At 35.2% G+C, this 25,765-nt stretch overlaps 1 protein-coding gene across 9 annotated transcripts in view; it reads left to right on the forward strand.

Moving 5' to 3' along the window:
* The window catches only part of TEX11 (testis expressed 11), a 372,335-nt gene that overhangs the window by 159,470 nt on the left and 187,100 nt on the right, over window positions 1-25,765 (forward strand). For all 9 annotated transcript variants that reach the window (XR_015550362.1, XM_087426479.1, XM_087426478.1 and 6 more), the window contains 2 exons: window positions 3,460-3,541; window positions 6,236-6,314. Coding sequence is in view for 8 of the 9 variants with exons in the window: in XM_087426479.1 (XP_087282605.1) it covers window positions 3,460-3,541; window positions 6,236-6,314 (161 nt within the window). In the remaining variant the exon portion in view is untranslated. The remainder of the gene's footprint in view (window positions 1-3,459; window positions 3,542-6,235; window positions 6,315-25,765) is intronic.

The raw sequence follows: 25,765 nt of genomic DNA on the forward strand, positions 1-25,765 counted from the left end.
TCTGAAGAAGAGAATACAGGAAAAGGAGTATTTAGTTTTATAAGAGCTGACTGTTAGGCAGGACTCACAGTAAAGGGCTAGGAGGATAAAAAGAATGCATCAAAGAAGGTAAAATAGCCACCAGATTGGCAAAAACTTAAAAGTTTGATAATTCCAAATGTTGGCAAGGATGTGGAACACTGGGAATTCTCATCCACAACTGATGTCAGTGTAAAGTGGTATACCACTTTGGAATTGGAAGTATGAGTCCTCCTACTTTGTTCTTTTTCAAGATTGTTTTGGCTATTCTAGATCTCTTGTATTTTCATATGAATTTTGGGATCAACTTGTCAATTTCTGCAAAGAAGCCAGCTGGTAATTTGATAGGGATTGCATTGAATCTGTAGATCAGTTTGGGGATTATTGCCATCTTAACAATATTAAGTCTTCCAATCCAGGAACATGGGCTGTGTTTCCATTTATTTAGGTCATCTTTAATTTCTTTCAACAATGTTTGTAGTTGTCAGTTTACAAGTCTTGCCCTTCTTTTGTTAAATTTATTTCTATGTATTTTATTCTTTTGGATGCTATTATACATGGAATTATTGTCTTTACTTTTGGTTGTTCATTGCTAGTATATAGAAATACAGTTGATTTTTACAATATTGATGTTGCAACCTTGCTGAATTCATTTTTTAGCTTTAATAATTTTTATTGGATTCCTTGGGATTTTCTATATACAAGATCACATCATCTGCAAATAGAGACAGTTTTACTTCTTCCTTCCAATCTGGATGCCTTTTGTCTCTTTTTCTTCCCTAATTTCCTGGCAAGAAATGTTCATTACAGTGTTGAACAGAAGTGGTAAGAGTGGACATCCTTGTCTTGTTCCTGATTGTAGGGGGAAAGCTGGTGAAACACTGAAATGGTATGGTGTTAGCTGTGGGTTTTTCATAGATGCTCTTTATCAGATTGAGGAAGTTCCCTTCTATTCCTACTTTTTTGAGTGTTGATACGACTACTTTGGATAACAGTTTGACATTACTTGATGAAGTTGAACTTAACCATATTCAACCACCCAGCAACTTCACTCCTAGGTATATACTTTAGGAAAAAGTTTCTGCATTTGTATACTAGGAAAAGTGTGTAGAAAGCTAATGTCAGGATTGTTCATGATAGAATTTGGGTTGAAAACAACTCAAATGTCCAAAGTAGAACCAGTAAATAAGTTGTGGTATAGTCATATAATGGAACACTATACAGTTGTCATTCTCAAACTTTAGTATGCATAAGTATTAACTAGAGTGCCTGTTAAAACACAATTTTCTAATTTATTATCTTACTAAACAGGGACTAGAATTTATGTTGAGATGGAAACTTTTCATAATGCAAATCAATAATAATGATTTTACACATTTTCCTGAAACAAAACACACACACAATTTCCTGGGCCCCACCCCCAGAGTTTCTGATTCGGTAGGATTGGGGTGGGGCCTGCATTTCTGACAAGTTTCTAGGTGATGCTGATGCAGGGAGTACCTTTTGAGGACCATGCTATACAGTAATGAAAACAAATAAATTGATTTCATACATTAACATAAATGAATCTCAAAATTATGATATTGAATGAAAGAAGCAAGTCACATAAGAATTTATCTACATTATGATTCTGTTTAAATGACATTCAAATGCAGGAAACACTAAAAAATATATTGAGTATCTATAAAGAAGAGCAAGGGAATTACTTTACTGCACAAAATTCAGGGTGGTGTTTACCTCTGTGGGGGAGTGAGGATGGCGCAAATGGGAAGAGTACATAGGAGGCCTCTAATGTGGTGGTAGTGTTCTGTTTCTTAACCTGGGTGGTGAGTACATGGATGTTTGTTTTATCATTATTCTGTAAACTATACATATATGTTTTATATAATCATGTGTGTATGTGTGTGTGTGTGTGTATGATACTTCATACTAAAAAAAATGAAAACGTCATCTTTGGAGCTTGCAGGAGAACTGGACAGTGTAACAGTAGGCAGACCAAGGGTAGAAAGAGCTTCAAGGGAGGCAGCATATTATAGTGTAAAGATTATGGCCTTTAGAGTCAGAGAGATCTGAATTCAAATTTCAACTCTACCACTTACCAATTGTGTGACCATGGGTAAGTTACTCCATCTGGGCCTCAGGTTCCTCTTCTGCAAAACAGGATTCACAGTACTCGCCCTGAAAATTTGTTATACCTGGATCCTGTTTCCCAATAACCATTTGTAAAAAGAAAAAACAAACAAACAAAAATTGAAGGAAAAAGAGTGAGAAAATTACACAGAAGACAAGGATATTGATGGTAGGCAGAAAGCTGATGGATTAAACAGGTACACAGTCATGACTTTTGAAAGTGTAATCCAAGATACAGTAAGGATGGACAATACAGTGCAAATGTTTTTGGAAGTGAATAGATTATGACACAACGAAAGCAAAGTGTTGTCCATTCTCTGGAGTTGTTTGGTATGAAATCAAAGAGAAAAACAGAATGTTAACTTGTGTGAGTATAATAGATTCAAGGAACACAGATCCTGCCAAGGTCTGGAAGAACTGTACATCTCTGAAGGTAAAAGGAAATTGAACCCAAGACATATTCCAACATGCCCGTTAAGAAAGGTGGTAATGCAGTAAATTAAAATTTGCAACCTTAGTTTTATTCTTTGTAATAGAAAGAATTCTATTGTAATAGAATTCTTTGATGTAATCTATATTTGTAAACCCTTATAATACCAGTGCTTACTTTCCCTGACTTTCCATTTTTAAGGCATCTCACACATGAATAGCTATAATTATTTGCAGAGTTTCAGCTAATGAGTACAATGTTCATGTAGAGGCTAATTGGCTTTGTAGAGAGAAAAGTTCTATTCTGTGGGCCTAGGCTGCACTTTTAATCTTAGCCAGCTGTTTAAAGAAGTACCCTGTCAGGCAAAAGAGGAACCAGGGAAGAGATCACAGATGGCTTAGGACCAGTTAACAAGGACTTGGAAAAACCAGACTACATTGTTATTAATAGTAAATATGACAGGCGTATCCTATAGGAAAGGCAATACATTTTCTATTTCATTCAATTATTGTTTGCAAAGGACCTTAGTTGTTATTAAAATCTCAAAAGAAAACAAAGCTGATATTTGGGATTTTGCTTACTGAGACAAAAATGTGGCCTTATATTTGCACAGTTTAAGTATTGACCTTGCCATTAAATGCTTGCCATTTAATAGAAATGCTTACATGTTCTTTTCCTTGTATTATTTCATTTAGATTGAATAAAATATCAGAAAATATCCTCGAGGATGGACCGGATGTTATGATCTGATCTTTTATAATTTTGATTTCCTTTGATCATGAGTCATGTCTGCTGTGGTTGAATGAAACAGGCAATTACTTGAAAATTGCCTTTTACATTCCGCAGTTTTAATATTGTTGTTATTTCTTTGTTTAAAATAGGAATATTTAAATCCAGCTGGGCTTTTCTTAAAGATGAAAATCCTCTTGAAGGGCGAAATACCTAATGAAGAACTCCTTGAAGGTATCGTCTCTGTGTGTGAAGAGCACACAATTTTGAAATATCACTACCAATTTGTTGAATATAAGATCTTTTGTAGTATGCTAACAAAAGGTATAATTTGATGTGACTGACAAGAAAATTGATCACATAGGAAAGGGAGAAGATTGTCAGCCAGGAAGGAAAAGAGAAAGAAGAGAGAATGGTAGCAAATGTCACAGGTAGTAAAAAAGAGCTGAATAAAAGCTATCAGATTTTTTTTAGTCTAGCAGAAAATTGCAGCTGTCTAACAACTTTTCTGAAGTTCTCTACTACCATGAAGAAAGATTATCTATTGATGGAAAAAGGCTTTGTAATGCTCTGCTTTTTATAATTATTTGTGTAAACATTTCTATTTGTTTTTAAAAATTCTTCAGGGACTAGAATGCACACATCACAAAGTAAACATCCTGCTATACAGATGTGGGTCTTTTGGCAATTCACTTACCTTTTCTGTGCTTCAGTTTCTTCATCTTTAAAAGAGATATAATAATAATGTCTGCCTCGTTGTGTTGTTTTGATAATCCTTTGAGAAAATGTATATAAAGCATTTAGCACCATGCCTGGTGCATAGTTAGTGTGAAATGCATGTTACCTATTATTGTAGTTATTATTATTGCTGTTATTACTACCATATAGAGTGAGGCAAAAAAATCTGTCTATGCACGCTGGCCCCTTAACAGTATTTCACTTATGTTTAGTCATAAAAATAATTTACTCTAAATTCTTTTAATGTGTACATGTTTTAATTTTTATACTATATAAAAATATAGTTGCATTATAGAGCTGCATTATTTTTACTATATAAAATTATATGTTAGTATAATAACTGATTATCCAATAAATAATAACAATTTGTAATAAGTAGGACAATAATCAAGTTTGCAAATAGCTCTAAGTTTAGTGCTAGTTTAGTACAGCTGAAACTTTTTGTGACCTCTGGAATCTTAGCCAATTACTAAGAGACCTCAGAAGCTGAAATGTATAGAGGATTTTGGATCTCTAGGTAACTATATCATCTCAGTATACACAGGTTGAAAAATGTTAAGAACCAGGAAGACAACTCTACTTATTTGCACTAGGAGAATAAACAAACCAACTAACCAATTAAAGGAATAGGCTTACTCAAACTAAAACAATATGGGAAGACCAGAGAGATTATCAGAGTCACCTAATTTGAGGTTGATTAATTTTGGACTAGAATTCCCCATTATAGTTTCTATCCAAATGTAGATAAAAAGCAGAGTTTAAAGTAAAATTATTCTTTATTCCTAAATTGTTTTTATGTAATTCCATCTAGATACTCTTGATATTCAGAGTAATGAAGTTGTAGTGTCAGACTACAAATTAGGAGACTTCCCGGAATCCAAGTTTGCTATAGTTTAAAATAATAAAATTATCTTTTACTTCGTTGTATTGAGAGAATGTATGAAACTTGCATTTTTATAGTCTGTTCATTTCTTTGCTAGTGAAGGTGCTTCACTCTTAGAATGGTCCACCTAACTGCTGGCATTAGAATTTCACTGATACTTTTTGTAATAGAAAATGTGAATAGGAAAAATAGGAAATTAAAAAATATACAATTTTTTTTTATTATGAAAGGGTAGCACATACTCATTAAGGAAATTTTTTGGAAAATACTAAAAATATCCATAGTCCCATCATCCACTGTAATATAAGTTCCTTGATAGCAGGGATTTTTGTGTGTTTTGTCCACTGCTGAATTCCCAGCACCAAGAACAGTTCCTGGCTCAGAGAATACACTCATTGGTTGTTTCTTGAATAAATAGTTAATCTAAACACAATCACTTTTAGCAATTTGATGATTTATTTTCAGTATTTTTTCTTAGTTTAATTTAATTATTTTGCAGAATTGTGACCATATAGTACATACAGTGTTTGTTTTCAGATTTTTCACTTACTAATCTTATAAACATTTTTCATATTAGTGCATATTCATTTTTTCCATGTTATTTCATATTCAACAATTTTAATGGTTGTATAGTAGTTCATCACTACCCTATAGTGGACACTCAGAGTATATTTCATTTTTATTATTATTATAATCTACACTGCTTTTAATATCTTTGTTCATAAACATTTCCCCATATTTATTTCAGATGACTTTTCAGAAGTGCAATTTCTGAATTAAAGGGAATAATGATAATAGCAGCTGTCATTTATTGAATGCTTACTAAGTGCTAGGTTCTTTGCTATGTAATTTATATACATTATCTCATGTAACCCTCTCAACAACCCTGAGATTGGTGATATATTCCCCATTTCACAGATGACAAAACTAAGGTGCAGAAAAACTAAGTAACTTGTCTATGGCTGTACAGGTGGCAAGCGGTTTCAAATATAGGTCCATCTGACTTCAGACCCAAAACTTTTAACCACTGTGTTCTTAGCATATAGTATTGCCAAATTGCTTTTCAAAGGGATTGTACCAGGTTATTTTGTCATCCATATAGAGGTGCCTGTTTCACTGCATTCTCTCTTGCATTGGATATTATTACTTTATAAAAAGATTTTGATAAATTGTTAGGCAAGACATGGTATATGGCAAACATTTAGAAAGTAGATTTCGAACAGAGGAAAATTATTGAAAATAACTAAGCTTTTAAGCTTCCTCCGAAATGAAACTGATATGATTATTTCATTTTTTCTCTTTGTTAGCTGTCATGGAAATACTACATCTTGACATGTCCTTAGACGTCTGTCTGAACATTGCTAAACTGCTGATGGATCACGATAGGTACAGAAGAATTGATTTTCTTTTCTCTAAAGACTAACATTTTTCTAAAGTTTCCATTTATATATATATACATATCCATCCACCCATATTCACAGAGCACGTATTTGCCATTGTGCTGATCAAATTAGAAGATGGAACTGCTTGCTTAATGATTTAAACAATCGATAGTCAAGTTAACTTAAAAATTTATATTAAAAATTTAAAAAAAAATGAAAAAGGAACAAGATAGGGCTTTATAAAACAAGAGTTAGACTAGGTTAACTTGCAGGCCAGTGTCATGTGGAACAGGAAGGCATGAGCAAGTGCAGTTCTGCAAGTGATATACCTCTCTGGCTATAGCTTCATGTGATCATTAATGTCAAAAGGGACATTAAAGTACTTATAGACCCCTTAGTGGTTCTCAAACTTCAGTGTGCATCAGAATTACTGGGGAATAAGAACTTGAAAAGATACTCAACATCATTAGCCATCAAGAAAATGCAAATCAAAATCACAATGAGAAAACACTTCACACCCACTAGAATGGCTATAATCAAAAAGATAATAACAAATATTGGCAAAGATGTAGAGAAATTGTAACTCTTATACACTGCTGGTGGGGATGTAAAATGGTTCAGCCACTTTGGAAATAGTCTGTTACTTCCTCGATAAGTTAAGTAAAGAGTTACCATATGACCCAGCAGTTCCACTCCTGAGTTAAACAGGAAATATATGTCCATACAAACACTTGTATACGAATGTTCATAGCAGCATTATCCTTAATACTCAAATGTGGAAACAACCAAAATGTCTATTGACTGATGAACAGATAAACAAAATGTGGTGTACCCATACCATGGAATATTATTTGACAATAAAAAGAAGCAGAGTACTGATACATGTTATAACATGGATGAACCTTAAAAATACTGTGCTAAGTCAAAGAAGCCAGTCACAAAGACCACATATTGTATCATTCCATTTATACGATATTTCCAGAATAGATACATTTATAGAGACAGAAAGTAGATTAATGGTTTCCTAGGGCTGTGAGAGTTGGGGGAAAATGGGGAGTGACTGCTAATGGATATGGGGTTTCAATTTGGTATGATGAAAATGTTCTAAAATTGATTGGGTGATGGTAGCACAACTCTGTGAATATACTAAAAACCACTGAATTGTATACTTTAAATGGATGAATTGTATGGTATGTGAATTACATCTAAATAAAACTCTTATAAAAAATAATCACGGGACTGGCCCCATGGCTGAGTGGTTCAAGTTCCACGTGCTCCACTTCGGTGGCCCGGATTTGTGGGTTCAGATCCCAGGCGCGGACCTATTCCACTCAACAGCCTTGCTGTGGAGGCATCCCATGTGCAAAATGGAGGAAGATTGGCACAGATGTTAGCACAGGGCGAATCTTCCTCGCCCCCCTAAAAAATAATAATAATAATCACTAGGGAACTTGATAAAAATATAGAGGTCAGGCCCTACCTTACTCCAACAAGCCCAGACCTCTGTATTCTTTATTAGTTCTCCAGGTTGTTCTGAGAACCACTATTTTATTTCTTTCTTTTTTTCTTTCTTTAATTTTTTTGTTTATTGTAGTAACATTGGTTTATAACATTGTATAAATTTCAGGTGTACATCATTATACTTCTATTTCTGCATAGATTACATCATGTTCACCACCCAAATACTAATTACAATCCATCACCACACACATGTGCCTAATTATCCCATTCACCCTCCTCCCTCCCCCCTTCCCCTCTGGTAACCGCCAATCCAATCTCTGTCTCTATGTGTTTGTTTGTTGTTGTTGTTATTTACTACTAAATGAGTGAGATCATACTGTATTTGACCTTCTCCTTTAACTTATTTCACTTTGCATAATACCCTCAATGTCCATCCATGTTGTCACAAATGGCTGGATTTCATCGTTTCTTATGGCTGAGTAGTATTCCATTGTGTATATATACCACAACTTCTTTATCCATTCATCCCTTGATGGGCACTTAGGTTGCTTCCAAGTCTTGGCTATCGTGAATAACACTGCAATGAACACAGGGGTGCATGTATCTTTACGCATTGGTGTTTTCATGTCCTTAGGATAAATACTCAGCAGTGGAATAGCTGGATCATATGGTAGTTCTATCCTTAATTTTTTGAGGAATCTCCATACTGTTTTCCATAGTGGCTGCACCAGTTTGCACTCCCACCAGCAGTGTATGAGAGTTCCCTTCTCTTCACATCCTTTCCAACACATATTGTTTCCTGTCTTGTTAATTATAGCCATTCTGACGGGCGTGAGGTGATATCTCATTGTAGTTTTGATTTGCATTTCCCTGATAGTTAACGATGTTGTACATCTTTTCATGTGCCTGTTGACCATCTCTATACTTTCTTTGGAGAAATGTCTGCTCAGATCTTTTGCCCATTTTTTAATTGGGTTGTTAGTTTTTTTGTTGTTGAGATGCATGAATTCTTTATATATTTTGGAGATGAAGCCCTTATCAGATGTATGGTTTGCAAATATCTTCTCTCACTTGTTAGGTTGTCTTTTCATTTTGTTGATGGTTTCCTTTGCTGTGCAGAAGCTTTTTAGTTTGATGTAGTCCCATTTGTTTATTTTTTCTATTGATTCTCTTGCCCTGTCAGACATGGTGCTTGAAAATATGTTGCTAAGACCGATGTTGAAGAGCGTACTGCCTGTGTTTTATTCTAGAAGTTTCATAGTTTCAGGTCTTACATTCAAGTCTTTAATCCATTTGGAGTTAATTTTTGTGTATGGTGTAAGGTAATGGTCTACTTTCATTTTTTTGCATGTGGCTGTCCAGTTTTCCGAACACCATTTGTTGAAGAGACTTTCTTTTCTCCATTGTATGTTCTTGGCTCCTCTGTCGAAGATTAGCTGTCCATAGATGTGTGGGTTTATTTCTGGGCTTTCGATTCTATTCCATTGATCTGTGTGTCTGTTTTTGTGCCAGTACCATGCTGTTTTGGTTACTGTAGCTTTGTAGTATATTTTGAAATCAGGGATTGTGATTTGAAATCAGCTCCAGCTTTGTTCTTTTTTCTCAGGATTCTTTGAGCTATTCGGGTCTTTTGTTGTTCCATATAAATTTTACGATTCTTTGTTCTATTTCTGTGAAAAATGTTGCTGGAACTTTGATAGGGATTGCATTGAATCTATAGATGGCTTTAGGAAGTATGGGCATCTTAGCTATGTTAATTCTTCCAATCCAAGAGCACGGAATATCTTTCCATTTCTTTGTGTGTTCTTCATTTTCTTTCAGCAATGTTTTATAGTTTTCAGCGTACAGATCTTTCACCTCTTTGGTTAAGTTTATTCCTAGGTATTTTATTCTTTTTGTTGCAATTGTAAATGGGTTGGTATTCTTAATTTCTCTTTCTGCGACTTTGTTGTTAGTGTATAGAAACGCCACTGATTTTTGTATGTTGATTTTGTATCCTGCAACTTTACCATATTCGTTTATTACTTCTAAAAGTTTTCTGGTGGATTCTTTAGGGTTTTCTATATATAAAATCATGTCATCTGCAAATAGTGAGAGTTTCACTTCTTCCTTTCCAGTTTGGATCCCTTTTATTTTTTTTTCTTGCCTGATTGCCCTGGCTAGGACTTCCAATACTATGTTAAATAGGAGTGGTGAGAGTGGGCATCCTTGTCTGGTTCCTGTTCTTAGAGGGATGGCTTTCAGTTTTTCACCATTGAGGATGATATTAGCTGTGGGTATCTCATATATGGCCTTTATTATGTTGAGGTACTTTCCTTCTATCCCCATTTTATTCAGAGTTTTTATCATAAATGGATGCTGTATCTTGTCAAATGCTTTCTCTACATCTATTGAGATGATCATGTGATTTTTATTCTTCATTGTATTAATGTGGTGTATCACATTGATTGATTTGCGAATGTTGAACCATCCCTGCATACCTGGAATAAATCCCACTTGATCATGGTGTATAATCTTTTTAATGTATTGTTATATTCGATTTGCTAGTATTTTGTTGAGTATTTTTGCATTGATGTTCATCAGTGATATTGGCCTGTAATTTTCTTTTTTTGTGTTGTCCTTGTCTGGTTTTGGTATCAGGGTAATGTCAGCTTTGTAGAATGAGTTAGGGAGCTTCCCTCCCTCCTCAATTTTTTGGAAGAGTTTGAGAAGGATAGGTATTAAGTCTTCTTTGAATGTTTGGTAGAATTCACCAGGGAAGCCGTCTGGTCCTGGACTTTTATTTTTGGGGAGGTTTGTGATTACTGTTTCGATCTCCTTACTGGTGATTGGTCTATTCAAATTCTCTATTTCTTTTTGATCCAGTTTTGGAAGGTTGTATAATTCTAAGAATTTATCCATTTCTTCCAGATTGTCGAATTTGTTGGCATATAGCTTTTCATAGTATTCTCTTATAATCTTTTGTATTTCTGAGGTGTCCGTTGTAATTTCTCCTCTTTCATTTCTGATTTCACTTATTTGAGCCTTCTCTCTTTTTTTATTGGTGAGTCTCTCTAAAGGTTTGTCAATTTTGTTTATCTTTTCAAAGAACCAGTTCTTGGTTTTATTAGTTTTTTGTATTGTTTTTTTAGTCTCTATTTCATTTATTTCTGCTCTGATTTTTATTATTTCCCTTCTTCTACTGATTTTGGGCTTTGTTTGTTCTTCTTTTTCAGTTCCTTTAGGTGCATTGTTAGATTGTTTATTTGAGATTTTTCTTGTTTGTTGAGATAGGCCTGTATTGCTATAAACTTCCCTCTTAGAACTGCTTTTGCTGTATCCCATAAGTTCTGGCATGTCGTATTTTCATTTTCATTTGTCTCCAGGTATTTTTTGATTTGAGAACCACTATTTTAGACCAGAGATCAGTAATCATTTTCTGTAAAAGGCCAGGTAGTAAATATTTTAGGCTTTGTAAACCATAAAGTCTGTATCACACCTACTTTACTCTGCTGTTATAGTGTGAAAGCTGCCATAGGGGATTTATAAATGAATGGAAGTGGCTGTGTTCTGAAAAAACTTTATTTACCAAAGTCCATGGCTAGTTGGATTTGGCCTGCAGGCTATATGTAGTTTGCCAACCATTGTTATAGACCAGTCTACCTGACACATGACTTCTTGGATGAGAAGTCATTCAGCCTCTTCTGGAATACCTATGGAAGTGGGGATTATTATTATTATTATTATTATTATTATCATCATCATCATTATATTTTTACAAAGCTGAGACACAAAATTCTTCCTCATATGGAATTGATACATGTTTTCCAGTAATTTCCAAGGCTGTTAGTTCTGCCATATGGTAACATCTAAATCTTTTACTTCACAACCCTTCCCCAGTTCATTCTAACATTGATGTAATATGGTCACTTCCTAGATGTCACTTCCAGTTTGTAAGTATGCTAACTGGAAATGAACACAATACTCCAGATATGATCTAACAGTTATATATGTATATACCTTTCATGTTTTAAATGTTCTAAACCTGCACTATCCAATATGGTAGAAACTAGCCACACATAGCTATTTAAATTTAATTTAATTAAAATTAAACAAAGTTGAAAATTTAGTCCCTCAGTCATACTTGATATATCAAGTCTCTGTAGCCACCTGTGGCTAATGGCTACCTTATTGGGCAGCACAGATAGAGAACATTTCCATTATCACAGGAAGTTCTGCTGGACAGTGCTGTTCTAGATCCTATGTTTCTTTTAATGCAGCCAATGTTTAAATTAGCTCTTTTCTGGCAGGCACAACATGTAGTGAATGTATTGGGCTTACAAAACTAGATCTTTACAATATCAGTTGCTCTTAATCCTTGAATTTCACATCCTCCACTTTTATGGTTGACCATGTACCCAATAGCCATACTAAAAGGAAAAAACTCGATTTTTCCCTCCTGTTGTAGGGAAAAACCTAGTTCTTCCCTCCTTTGTATTTTTCTCCTATGTTTTTCTTCCCTGTGAGTCTCCTTTACTACTCACAAAACATTTCACTTCTAGTCACCAAATATGTAGAGGTTTTTCCCTACACCAAGCAATTCTCTGTGACCCCAGCTGAGTGTCCTACAGTTCAACTCAATTCTGACTCTATCTACCTGGAGATAGCATCAGATCCCACAGGTTAAGGGCTCAGTCCCGCAAGAGTGCCCTCTACACACACATACACACTTCAGACACCAGTCACAAGCCCAGGTTATCACCTATATTTCTGACTAACTGGATATAGATCAGAGGTTCCAACAACCTCCTCCTTGGGTTCAATTAATTTGCTAGAGCGGCTCACAGAACTCAGGGAAACACATTTACTAGTTTATTAAAGGATATGATAAAGGATACAGATGAACAGCCAGATGAAGAGGTACATGGGTGAGGTCTGGGAGGGTCCCAAGCACAGGAGCTTCTGTCCTTGTGGAGTTGGGGTGCATCACCCTCTGGTGTGGATGTGTTCGCCAGCCTGCAAGCTCTCTGAACCCTGTACTATTGGGATTTTATGGAGGCCTCCTCATGTAGGCATGATCAATTATTAATTCCATTTCCAGTCCCTCTCCCCTCCCTGGAGGATGGGTAGGGGGGTGGGGCGAATAAGAGATGCCCCTAGTGTTCTTGTGACTTAGGAAATTACAAGGGTTTTAGGAGCTCTGTGCCAGGAACTGGGGGCAGAGACCAATATGTATTTTCTATTATCTCACACATACTTTGTAAGCTGTTAAGTTTCAACCTGATTGTTACAGCCTATTTTTTTCAGTTGTTCTGATCTTGTGAATTTTGATTCTATCATGCAATGTATTAACTACTCCTCCCAGTTTATGTCATCCTCAGATTTTGTAGGCATGCCACCTGTCTTCATCTAATTCAGAGTGGCAAACTTTTTCTTAAAGGACAAGATAGTATATATTTTAGATTTGTGGGTCACACAGTTTCTGTCACAGCTCCTCAATTGTGTCATTATAGTGCAAAAGCAGCTATAGACAATATATAAACAAATGCGTGTGGCTGTGTTCCAATAAAACTTTTTTCCAGTTTTTTTTATTGCAGTAAAATACACATAACATAAAATTTATCATCTTTCCCTTTAAGTATACACTTCAGTGGTATTAAGTACATTCGTATTCTGCAAACATCACCACACTCCATCTCCAGAACTCTTTTCATCTTGCAAAACTGAAACTCTTTACTCATTAAACAATAACTCCCTATTTCCCCCTCCTCCCAGGCCCTGGCAACCACCATTCTACTTTCTGTCTCTGTGAATTTGACTACTCTAGGTGCCTCATATAAGTGGAATCATACAGTATTTGTCTTTTTGTGACTGGCTTATTTCACTTAGCGTAATGTCCTCAAGGTTCATCCATGTTGTAGCATGTGTCAGAATTGCCCTCCTTTTTAAGGCTGAAGAATATTCCATTGTATGTATATACCACATTTTGCTTATCCATTCATCTGCTGATGGAAGATAAAACTTCCATGTTTTAGCTATTGTAAATAATGCTGCTATGAACGTGGGTGTAAAAATATCTCTTTGAGAACCTGCTTTCAGTTCTTTTGGTTATATACCCAGAAGTGGAATTGCTGGATAATATAGTAATTCTATTTTTAATTTTTTGAGTAACTGTTATACTGTTTTCACAGTGGATGTACCATTTTACATTCCCACTAACAGTACACAAGGGTTCCAATTTCTCCACATCCTTGCCAACTCTTGTTGTTTTCTGTTCTTTTGATAGTAGCCATCTTAATATGTGTGAGGTGGTATCTCATGTAGTTTTGCTTTGCACTTCCCTAATAACTAGTGACATTGACCACCTTTTCATGTGATTTTTGGCCATTTGTATATCTTCTTTGGAGAAATGTCTATTCAAGTCATCTGCCCATTTTTTAATTGGGTTATTTGTTTTCTTGTTGTTAAGTTTTAGGGGTACTCTATGTATTCTGGATATTAATCCCTTATCGTATATATGATTTTCAAATATTTTCTCCCATTCTGAGAGTCACCTTTTTACTCTAATAGTGTCTGCTGATGCACAATTTTTAAAAATTTTCATGAAATCCAATTTGTGTATTTTTTCTTTTGTTTCCTGTTCTTTTGGTGGCGTATCTAAAAACTCGTTGGCCAATCCAATGTCATGAAGATTTTCCCCTGTGTTTTCTTCTAGGAGTTTATATAAGTTTTAGGTCATACATTCAGGTCATGGATCCATTTTGAGTTAATTTTTGTATATGATGTAAGATAAAGGTCCAACCTCATTCTTTTGCATGTGATATCCAGTTTTCCCAGCATCATTTGTTGAGAAGACTGTCTTTTCCCCATTGAATGGTCTTGGCACCCTTGTCAAAAGTCATTTAACCATATATGTAAGAGTTTATTTCTGGGTTCTCTATTCTGTTCCATTGCTCTGTATGTCTGTCTTTATACCAATACCACACTGTTTTTACTGCTGTACCTATGTAGTAAGTTTTGAAATCAGGTAATGTGAGTCCTCTAGCTTTGTTCTTTTTCGGAATCGTTTTGGCTATTCAGAGTCCCTTGAGATTCCATATGAATTTTAGGATGAATTTTTCTATTTCTACAAAAACATCATTGGGATTTTGATAGGGATTGCATTAAATTTGTAGATTGCTTTGGGCGTATTGGCATCTGAATGTTAAGTCTTCCAATCTATGAACGTGGAATGTCTTTCAATTTATTTATGTCTTCTTGAATTTTGTTCAGAAATGTCTTATAGTTTTCAATGTACAAGTCTTTCACCCCCTTGGTTAAGTTAATTGCTAAGTATTTTTTTGATGCTATTGTAAATGGAATTGTTTTCTTAATTTCCTTTTCAGATTGTTTATTAGTGTATAGAAATGCAACTGATTTTTACATATTGACTTTGTATCTTGCTACTTAGCTGAATTCATTTATTAGTTTTAATAGTTTTTTGTGGAATCTTTAGGGTTTTCTACATATAAGATCATATCATCTGTGAACAAAGATAATTTTACTTCTTCCTTTCCAATTTGGAGGGATGCCTTTTATTTCTTTTCCTTGACTAATTTCTCTGGCTAGGACTTGAAAAGAAGTGGCTAAAGCAGGCGTCCTTGCCTTATTCCTGATCTTACAGGAAAAGCTTTCAGTCTTTCACCATTGAGTGTGAGGTTTGCTGTGAGTTTTTCATATGTGGCTTTTATTATGTTTAGATAGTTTCCTTCTATTCTTATCTTGCTGAGTATTTTTATTATGAAATGGTGTTGAATTTTTCAAATGATTTTTCTACATCTGTGGAGATGATCTTGTCATTTTTATCCTTCATTGTGTTAATGTGGTATATAACACTTACTGATTTTTGTATGTTGAACCATCCTTGCATCCAGGAATAAATCCCACTTGGTCATAGTGCATGATCCTTTTAATATGTTGTTGAATTTGGTTTGCTAGTGTTTTGTTGAGGACTTTTGCATCTATAGTCATCAGGGATATTGGCCTGTAGTTTTCTTTTCTTGTAGTGTCTTTTTCTGTTTTTGATATCAGGGTAATGCTGACATCATAAAGTAAGTTTGGAAGTGTTCCCTCCTCTTCAATTTTTTGGAAGAGTTTGAGAAGAATTGGCATTAATTCTGCTTTAAATATTTGGTAGAATTTGCGAATGAAGCTGTTGGGTCCAGGGCTTTTCTTTGTTGGGAAGTTTTTGATTTCTGATTCAATCTCTTTACTAGTTATAGGTTTGTCAGGTTTTCTATTTCTTCATTATTCAGGCTTGGTAGGTGGTATATTTCTAGGAATTCATGCGTTTCTTCTAGGTTTTCCAATTTGTTGGTGTATAGTTATTCATAGTACCTCTTAAAATCCTTTTAATTTCTGTGGCATCAGTTGTAATATCTCCTCTTTCATTTCTGATTTTATTTATTTGAGTCTTTTTTTTCTTAGTTTAGCTAAAAGTTTGTCAATTTTCTTTTCAAAAACCCAACTCTTAGTTTCATTGATTTTTTTTCCTATTGTTTTTCTAGTCTCTATTTCATTTATTCTTGATCTAATTTTGTTATTTCCTTCCTTCTGCTAGCTTTGGTTTTAGTTTGTTCTTCTTTTTTTAATTCCCTAAGTTGTAAAGTTAACTTGTTAATTTGAGATCTTTCTTGTTTCTCAATGTTAGCATATATAGCTATACATTTCTCCCTTAGTACTACTCTTTCTTTGTCCTATAAGTTTTGGTGTTTTGTGTTTTCATTTTCATTCATCCGTAAGTATTTTCTTGAGAAGAATGTGTGTTCTGCTATTGGGTAGAATGTGCTGTATATGTCTATTAGATCTAGTTGGTTTATTATATTGTTCAAATCCTCTGTTCCATACTTATCTTGTGTTGTGTTGTTCTATCCATTATTGAGATAGGGTCTTGAAGTTTCCAACTATTATTGTAGAGCTATTTCTACCTTCAGTTCTCTCAAATTGATGGTCTTTTGATGGTCTGTTATTAGGTATGTGCATATTTATAATTTTTATATCTTCTTGCTCTATTGAACCTTTTATTAATGTATAATGTCCTTCTTTGTCTTTTGTAACATTTTTGATTTAAAGTCAATTTTGTCTGATGTTATTTTATCCACCCCTGCTCACTTTTGGTTACTATTTACATGGAATATCCTTTTCCATCATTTCACTTTCAACCTAGTTGTGTCTTTGGATCTTAAGTGAGTCTCTTATAGGCAGCATATAGTTGGATTCTGTTTTTTTATTTATTCTTCCAACCTCTGCCTTGTGATTGGAGAATTTAATCCATTTACATTTAAAGAAATTGCTGATAAAGAGGGACTTACTTTTGTTATTTTGCTGTTTGTTTTCTGTATGCCTTATAGCTTTTTTTGTCCCTCATTTCCTGTATTACTATCTTTAAGACTGACCAACTTTTCTCACCGATACTACATTCTAAAGGTATTTATCATATAGAAAAGAGTTTGCAAACCAGTGGACTGTCAGCTGGGTATGACCAGAGTTGTGTTGCATAGGAATGAATTAGTTGAATTACACAATGCAGTCCCTGTCAAGATTCCAATGGCATTTTTTACAGAAATAGAAAAAACAATCCTAAAGTATGTATGGAACCACGAAAGACCCCAAATAATCAGAGCAATCCTGAGAAAGAAGAACAAAGCTGGAGGTACCACACTTCCTGATTTCAAACTATATTACAAAGCTATAGTAATCAAAACAGTATGGTACTGGCATAAACATAGACACATAGACCAATGGGACAGGATAGAGAGCCCAGAACTAAACCACTGCATATATAGTCAACTAATATTTGACAAGGGAGTCAAGAACATTCAATGGGGAAAGAAAATAGTCTCTTCAACAAATTGTGTTGTAAAAACTGAATAAAAAATAAAATTGGACCCCTATCTTAAAAATGCAGAAAAATAAAATTGGACTCCTATCTTATACCACTCAAAAATATTAACCCAAAATGGATTAAAGATTTAAACATGAGACCTGATAGCATAAAACTCCTAGAAGAAGACATAGGGAGGAAACTCCTTGGCATTGTCCTTGGCCATGACTTTTTAGATATGACACCCAGAGCAAAAGCAACAAAAGCAAAAAATCAACAAGTGAGACTACATCAAACTAAAAAGCTTCTGCGCAACAAAAGAAACAGTCAACAAAATGAAACGGCTACCTATGGAATAGGAGAAAATATTTGCAAACCATATATCTGATAAAGGGTTAATATCCAAAATATTTAAAGAACTCATACAACTCAATAGCAAAGAAATAATCAAGCCAATTAAAAAATGGGTAGAGGATCTGAGTAGACATTTTTCCAAATAAGACATTTAAATAGCCAACAGGTACATGAAAAGATGCTCAACATCACTAATCATCAAGGAAATGCAAATCAGATCCACAATGAGATATCACCTCACACCTGTTAGAATGGCTATCATCTAGGCGACAAAAGATAAGTGTTGGTGAGGATGTGGAGAAAAGGGAACCCTTGTACACTGTTGATGGGAGAGTAAATTGCTTCAGTCACTATGGAGAACAGTATGGAGGTTCCTCAAAAAATTAAAAATAGAACTCCAGGGCCGGCCCGGTAGCACAAGTGGTTAAGGGCGTGTACTCTGCTTTGGCGGCCCGGGGTTCGCAAGTTCGGATCCCGGGCGTGCACTGACGCACCACTTGTCAAGCCGTGCTGTGGCAGCATCCCATATAAAGTGGAGGAAGATGGGCACGGATGCTAGCTCAGGGCCAATCTTCCTCAGCAAAAAAGGGGAAGATTGGCATCGGATGTTAGCTCAGGGCCGATCTTCCTCAAAAAAAAAAAAAAAAGAACTACAGTATGATCCAGCATTTCCACTTCTAAGTATTTATCCAAAGGAAATGAAAACAGGATATCAAAGAGATATTTGTGCTTCCATGTTTATTGCAGCATTGTTCACTATATCCAAGACAAGGAAACAACCTAAGTGTCCATTAATGGATGACTGGATAAAGAAGATGTGATATATGTGTATATATATATATACACACACACACATACACACAGACATACATACAGTGAAATATTATCTAGCCATGAGAAAGAAGGAAATTCTGCCATTTGTGACAGCATGGATGGACCTTGAGGACGTTATGCTAAGTGAGATAAGTCAGAGAAAGACAAATACTGTATGATGTCACTTATATGTAGGTTCTAAAAAAGCTGGACTTGTAAAAACATAGAGTAGAATATTGATTACTAGGGGCCAGGGGGTAGGGGAATCATGGAGATGTTGTTCGATGGTATGAACTTGCAGCTAGTAGATTAAGTCCTGGAGATCTAATGCATAGCATAGTGGTTATAGTCAACAATACTGTAATATAAACTTCAAAGTTACTAAAAGACTATATCTTAATTGTTCTCACCACAAAAAAGAAATGATAATTATGTGACACAATATAAGTGTTAGCTAACGCTATGGTGGTAATCATATTGCAATATATAAATGTATCAAATCAACAAGTTATATGCCTTAAGCTTACACAATGTAATATTTCAATTATATCTCAATAGAAAAGACATTATGAAAGAAGAATCAAGAGGATTTGTAACTGGTTATGGGAGGCAGGGGACAGGGAGGCAGAAGAAGGTAGATGGCAACAGACACAAGATGATGCAGTGTCCTGGAGGAGCTGGTAGTAAATACTATAGAATGTCGGTATAGAAGGTATTTGAGCAATAAAGGAGAACGAAGATTAAGAAAAAATAATGATTTTGAATATTGGACTCAGTAGTAACTTTCATTATCTTAATAATTGTTATCATTTATTGAATGCTTACTTTGTGCCAGTTACTGTTCTAAGGCCTTTTAATGAATATCGGATTTAATTATTCACAGAGACACTGTGAGGTAGGTACTATTCACATTTTCCACATTATACAGATGGAGAGGTTAAGAAATTTGCCCAAGGTCACAGAGCTATACTAAGTGGTGGAGCAAGGATCTGAAACTAGGCAAGCAGGCTTTAGATCCCTTCTTCTTGTTTTTTTAGGATATAGAGTATTATTTATTTATTTATTATTTTATTGAGATCATAACAGTTTATAATATTTTGAAATTTCAGGTGTACATTATTATTTATCAGTTTCTGTATAGACTGCACTGTGCTCACCACCAATAGTCCAGTTTTTATCCGTCACCATATATATGTGCCCCTTTACCCCTTTCACCCATCCGCCAACCTCCTTCCCCTCTGGTAACCACTAATCTGTTCTCCTTTGTCCATGTGTTTCTCTTCCACATATGAGTGAAATCATGTGTTGTTTGTCTTTGTCTGGCTTATTTCACTTAACATCATATCCTCAAGGTCCATCCATGTTGTGGCAAATGGATGATTTTGTCTTTTGTTAAGGCTGAGTAGTATTCCATTATGTGTACATATATATATGTATATGTATATATATATGTATATATATATATACACCACATCTTCTTTATCTATTCATCAGTTGACAGGCATATGGGTTGCTTCCACGTCTTGGCTATTGTGCATAATGTTGCAATGAACCTAGGAGTGCGTAAGTCTCTTGGAATTGTTGATTTCAAGTTCTTTGGATAAATCCCCAGTAGTGGGATAACTGGATCATATGGTATTTCTACTTTTAATTTTTTGAGAAATCTCCATACTGTTTTCCATAGTGGCTGCAACATTTTGCATTCCCACCAGTAGTGTAAAAGGGTTCTCTTTTCTCCTCATCCTCTCCAACATTTGTAATTTTTTGTCTTGGTAATTGTAGCCATTCTAACATGTGTAAGGTGATATCTCATTGTAGTTTTGATTTGCATTTCCCTAACAATTAATGATGTTGAACATCTTTTCATGTGCCTATTGGCCGTCTGTATATATTCTTTGGAAAAATGTCTGTTCATCTCCTCTGCCCATTTTTTGATTAGGTTGTTTGTTTTTTGTTGTTGAGTTGTATGAGTTCTTTATGTATTTTAGAGGTTAACCCCTTGTCAGATATATGATTTGCAAATATTTTCTCCAAGTTTGTGGATTGTCTTTTCGTTTTGTTCATGGTTTCCTTTGCCTTGCAGAAGCTCTTTAGTCTGATGTAGTCCCATCTTTTGTTACTCGTGCCTGAGTAGACAGGGTATCTGAAAAGATGCTGCTAAGACAGATGTGAAACAGAGTACTACCTATATTTTCTGCTAGGTTTTTTATGGTTTCCAGTCTTGCTGTCAAGTCTTTAATCCATTTTGAGTTAATTTTTGTGTATGTTGTAAGACAATGGTCTACTTTCATTCTTTTGCATGTGGCTGTCCAGTTTCCCAACACCATTTATTGAAGAGACTTTCCTTTCTCCATTGTATGTTCTTAGCTCCTTTGACGAAGATTAGCTATCGGTCGATGTGTGGTTTAATTCCTGGGCTTTCAATTCTGTTCCATTGATCTATGTGTCTGTTTCTGTGCCAGTAGCATGTGGTTTTGATTACCATAGCTTTGTAGTATATTTTGAAGTCAGGGATTGTGATGCCTCCAGCTTTGTTCGTTTTTCTCAGGATTGCTTTCGCTGAGATCTTTTGTTGTTCCATATAAATTTTAAGATTCTTTGTTCTATTTCCTTGAAGAATGTCGTTGGGATTCTGATTGAGATTGCATTGGATCTGTAGATTGCTTTAGGTAATACGCACATTTTAACTATGTTTATTTTTTCAATCCGTGTGCATGGAATGTCTTTCCATTTCTTTATGTCATCTACAATGTCTTTCAATAATGTCTTATAGTTTTCAGTGTATAGGTCTTTCACCTCCTTGGTTAAATTTATTCCTAGATGTTTTATTCTTTTTGTTGCGATTGTAAATGAGATTGTATCTTGAATTATCTTTCTGCTAGTTTGTTATTAGAGTATAGAAATGCAACTTATTTTTGTAAGTTGATTTTGTACCCTGAAACTTTGCTGTAATAGTTGATTATTTATAATAGTTTTCCAATGGATTCTTTAAGGTTTTCTGTATATAGAATCATATCTACACACTGTGAGAGTTTCACTTCTTCCTTTCCAATTTGAATACCTTTTATTTCTTTTTCTTACCTAATTGCTCTGGCCAAAACCTCCAGTACTATGTTGAAGAAGAGGGGCGAGAGTGGGCACCCTTGTCTTGTTCCTGTTCTTAACAGAATGGCTTTCAATTTTTCACCATTGAATATGATGTTAGCTGTGGGTTTGTCATATACGGCCTTTATTATGTTGAGGTACTTTCCTTCTATACCCATTTTCTTCAGAGTTTTTATCATAAATGGATGCTATATCTTGTCAAATGCTTTCTCTGCGTCTATTGAGATGATCATGTGAGTTTTATTCTTCATTTTCTTAATGTGGTGTATCACGTTGATTGATTTGTGGATGTTGAACCATCCCTGCATCCCTGGAATAAATCACACTTGATCACGGTATATGATCTTTTTAATGTATTGTTGTATTCGATTTGCTAGTATTTTGTTGAGGATTTTTGCATCAGTGATATTGGCCTATAATTTTCTTTTTGTGTGTTGTCCTTGCCTGGTTTTCGTACCAGGGTAATGTTGGCTTCATAGAATGAGTTAGGAAGCTTCCCCTCCTCTTCAAATTTTTAGAAGAGTTTAAAAAGGATAGCTATTAAGTCTTCTTTGAATGTTTGGTAGAATTCACCAGGGAAGCCGTCTGGTCCTGCACTTTTATTTTTTGGGAGGTTTTTGATTACTGTTTCAATATCCTCACTGGTGATTGGTCTATTCAGATTCTCTATTTCTTCTCATTCAGTTTTGGAAGGTTGTATGATTCTAGGAATTTATCCATTTCTTCTAGATTATCCAATTTGGGGCATATAGCTTTTCCTATTGTTCTCTTATAATCTTTTGTATTTCTGAGGTGTCTGTTGTAATTTCTCCTCTTTCGTTTCTGATTTTATTTGAGCCTTCTCTTCTTTTTTTCTTGGTGATTCTGACTAAAGTTTTGTCAGTTTTGTTTATCTTTTCAAAGAACCAGCTCTTCTTTTCATTGATTTTTTCTTTTGTTTCTTTAGTCTCTGTTTCATTTATTTCTGCTCTGATTTTTATTGTTTCCTTCCTTCTACTGATTTTGGGCTTTGTTTGTTCTTCTTTTTCCAGCTCCTTTAGGTGCATTATTAGATTGTTTATTTGAGATTTTTTTTGTTGGTTAAAGTAGCCCTGTATTGCTGTAAACCTCTCTCTTAGAACCACTTTTACTGTATCCCATAAATTTTGGCATGTCGTATTTTCATTTTCATTTGTCTGCAGGTATTTTTTGATTTCTTCATTGACCCAATCATGGTTCAGTAGCATTTTGTTTATTCTCCACATATTTGTGGCTTTTCCAATTTTCTTCCTGTAGTTGATTTCTATTTTCATACCGTTGTGGTCAGAAAAGATGCTTGGTATTATTTCAATCTTCTTAAATTTATGGAGACTTTTTTCGTGGCCTTACATGTGATGTATTCTGGAAAATGTTCCATGTGCATTTTAAAAGAATGCGTATTCTTCAGTTTTTGGATGGAATGTTCTGTATGTCTCTACTAAGTCCATCTGCTATACTGTGTCATTTAAGGCCAGTGTTTCCTTATTGATCTTCTGTTTGGATGGTCTATGCATTGGTGTAAGTGGAGTGTTAAAGTCCCCTACTATTATTGTGTTACTGTCTATTTCTCCTTTTATGTCTGTTAATAATTGCTTTATATATTTAGGTGCTCTTATGTTGGGTGCATAGATATTTACAAGTGTTATATCCTCTTGTTGGATTCTTCCCTTGATCATTATGTAGTGCTCTTCTTTGTCTTGTTACAGTTTTTGTTTTAAAGTCTATTTTATCTGATATAAGTATTGCTACCCTAGCATTCTTTTCATTGCTATTTGCGTGGAGTATCTTTTCCCATCCCTTCACTTTCAGTTCTGAGTGTCTTTAGGTCTCAAGTGTTTCTCTTGTATGCAGCATTTATATGGGTCTTGTTTTTTTTATCCAATCAGCCACCCTATGTGTTTTGATACGAGCATTTAGTTCATTGACCTTTAAAGTAGCTACTGATAAGTATATACTTATTGCCATTTTGTTACTTTTTTTCTGGGTCTTTTAGTAGTTTTCCCTGTTTCTTTCTTCTTCTCTTGCTTTCTTCCCTGTGGTTTGATGGTTTTCTTTAGTATTATGCTTGGGTTCCTTTCTCTTAATTTTTTTGTGTGTTTACTATAGGTTTTTGATTTGTGATTACCATGAGTTTCATATGTAATGACCTATGTATATAGCAACCTATATTAAGTTGATGGTCTCTTAAGTTTGACCTCTTGCTAAAAGCTCTACTTTTTTACTCCCCTCCTCCCACATTTTATATTTTTGATATCACCTTTAGCCTTTTTTTTGTGCATGTGTATCCATTACCTTCTTCTCATGGAAATAGATAATTTTATTACTTTTGTCTTTTGACCTTCATATTAGCTTCGTAGGTGGTTGATCTGCTACCTTTACTGTATGTTTGCCTTTACCAGTGATTTTATTGTTTTGTGAGTTTCTTTTTTTGATAATTTTCTTATTCATATTTGTGGTCTTTTCTTTTCCACTTAAATAAGTCCCTTTAGCATTTCTCATAAGGCTGGTTTATTGGTGGTAAACTCCTTTAGTTATTGCTTGTCTAGAAAACTCTTTATTTCTCCTTCCATTCTGGGTGATAACCTTACCAGGTAGAGCGTTCTTGGCTGTCGGTTTTTCCCTTTCAGCGCTTTCAATATATCATGCCATTCCCTTCTAGCCTGTAAGGTTTCTGCTGAGAAGTCAGCTTATAGCCTTATGGGTTTCCTTTGTATGTAACTTATTGCCTTTCTCTCACAGATTTTAGGATTTTCTCTTTATCTTTAATTATTGACATTTTAATTATAATGTGTCTTGGTGTGGGACTCTTTTGGTTCATCTTGTTTGGTGCTCTCTGTGCTTCCTATGCCTGGATGTCTGTTTCCTTCCCTAGCTTAGGAAAGTTTTCAGCTATTATTTCTTCAAATAGATTCTCGGCCCCTTTGTCTCTCTCTTCCCCTTGTGGGACACCTATAATTCGGATGTTAGTATGCTTGATGTTGTCCCAGATGTCCCTTAGACTGTCCTTGTTCTTTTTAATTCTTTTCTTTTTTCTGTTCAGCTTGTGTGATTTCCTCTAGTCTTTTGTCCAGCTTGCTGATCTGTTCTTCTATATCAGCTATTATGGTATTGATTTCCTCTAGTGAATTTTTCATTTCTATTATTGTATTCTTCGGTTCTGATTGGTTCTTTTTTATATTTTACAATTCTTTGCTGAAGTTCTCACTGAATTCATCCGTTCTTCTCCCAAGGTCAGTGAGCATCCTTATGACTATTAGTTTGTACTCTTTATCAGGTAGATTGTGTGTCTCTGTTTCATTTAGTTATTTTTCTGAGGATATGTTCTGTTCCCTTATTTGGAGCATATTCCTTTGTCTCCTCATTTTGCCTCTTTCTCTGTGCTTATATAAATGTATTAGGTAGGTCAGCTATGTCTCCTGATCTTGGAGAAGTAGCCTTATGTAAGAGATGCCTTATGAGGCCCAGCAGTGTGCTTCCCTCTCATCACCAGGTTCAAATGCTCCAGGAGTGTCCCTTGTGTGGGCTACATGTGTCCTTCTGTTGTGGCAGGGTTGCCTTTGCTGCAGGTACATGGGGAGGCTAGGCTGTCCCCCTGGCCAGCTGGTTGTAATGCTAAGCTGCGTGCAGCTGCTATGGTCCCTTTAGTCACTTTATTGGGGGTGCGGAGCCCTGGCACAGTTTGCTCAAGGTCTGATAGCACATTCCTGCTGCAGTTTTTATATTAAATGAGTAGGCCCCCATTGTGGCTGGTTGCTAGGCTCAGGGGCTTACAATTGCTGTAGGCCTCTGGCCTGCAAGGCTGTTGTCAGCTCTCTCGGGATGGCTGCTGGGTGGGGCTGGCCCCAGCCGTGACAACACACAAT

Source organism: Ceratotherium simum, chromosome X, assembly GCF_057802395.1.
Source record: "Ceratotherium simum simum isolate JZ-2026a chromosome X, ASM5780239v1, whole genome shotgun sequence".
NCBI lineage: Eukaryota > Metazoa > Chordata > Mammalia > Perissodactyla > Rhinocerotidae > Ceratotherium > Ceratotherium simum.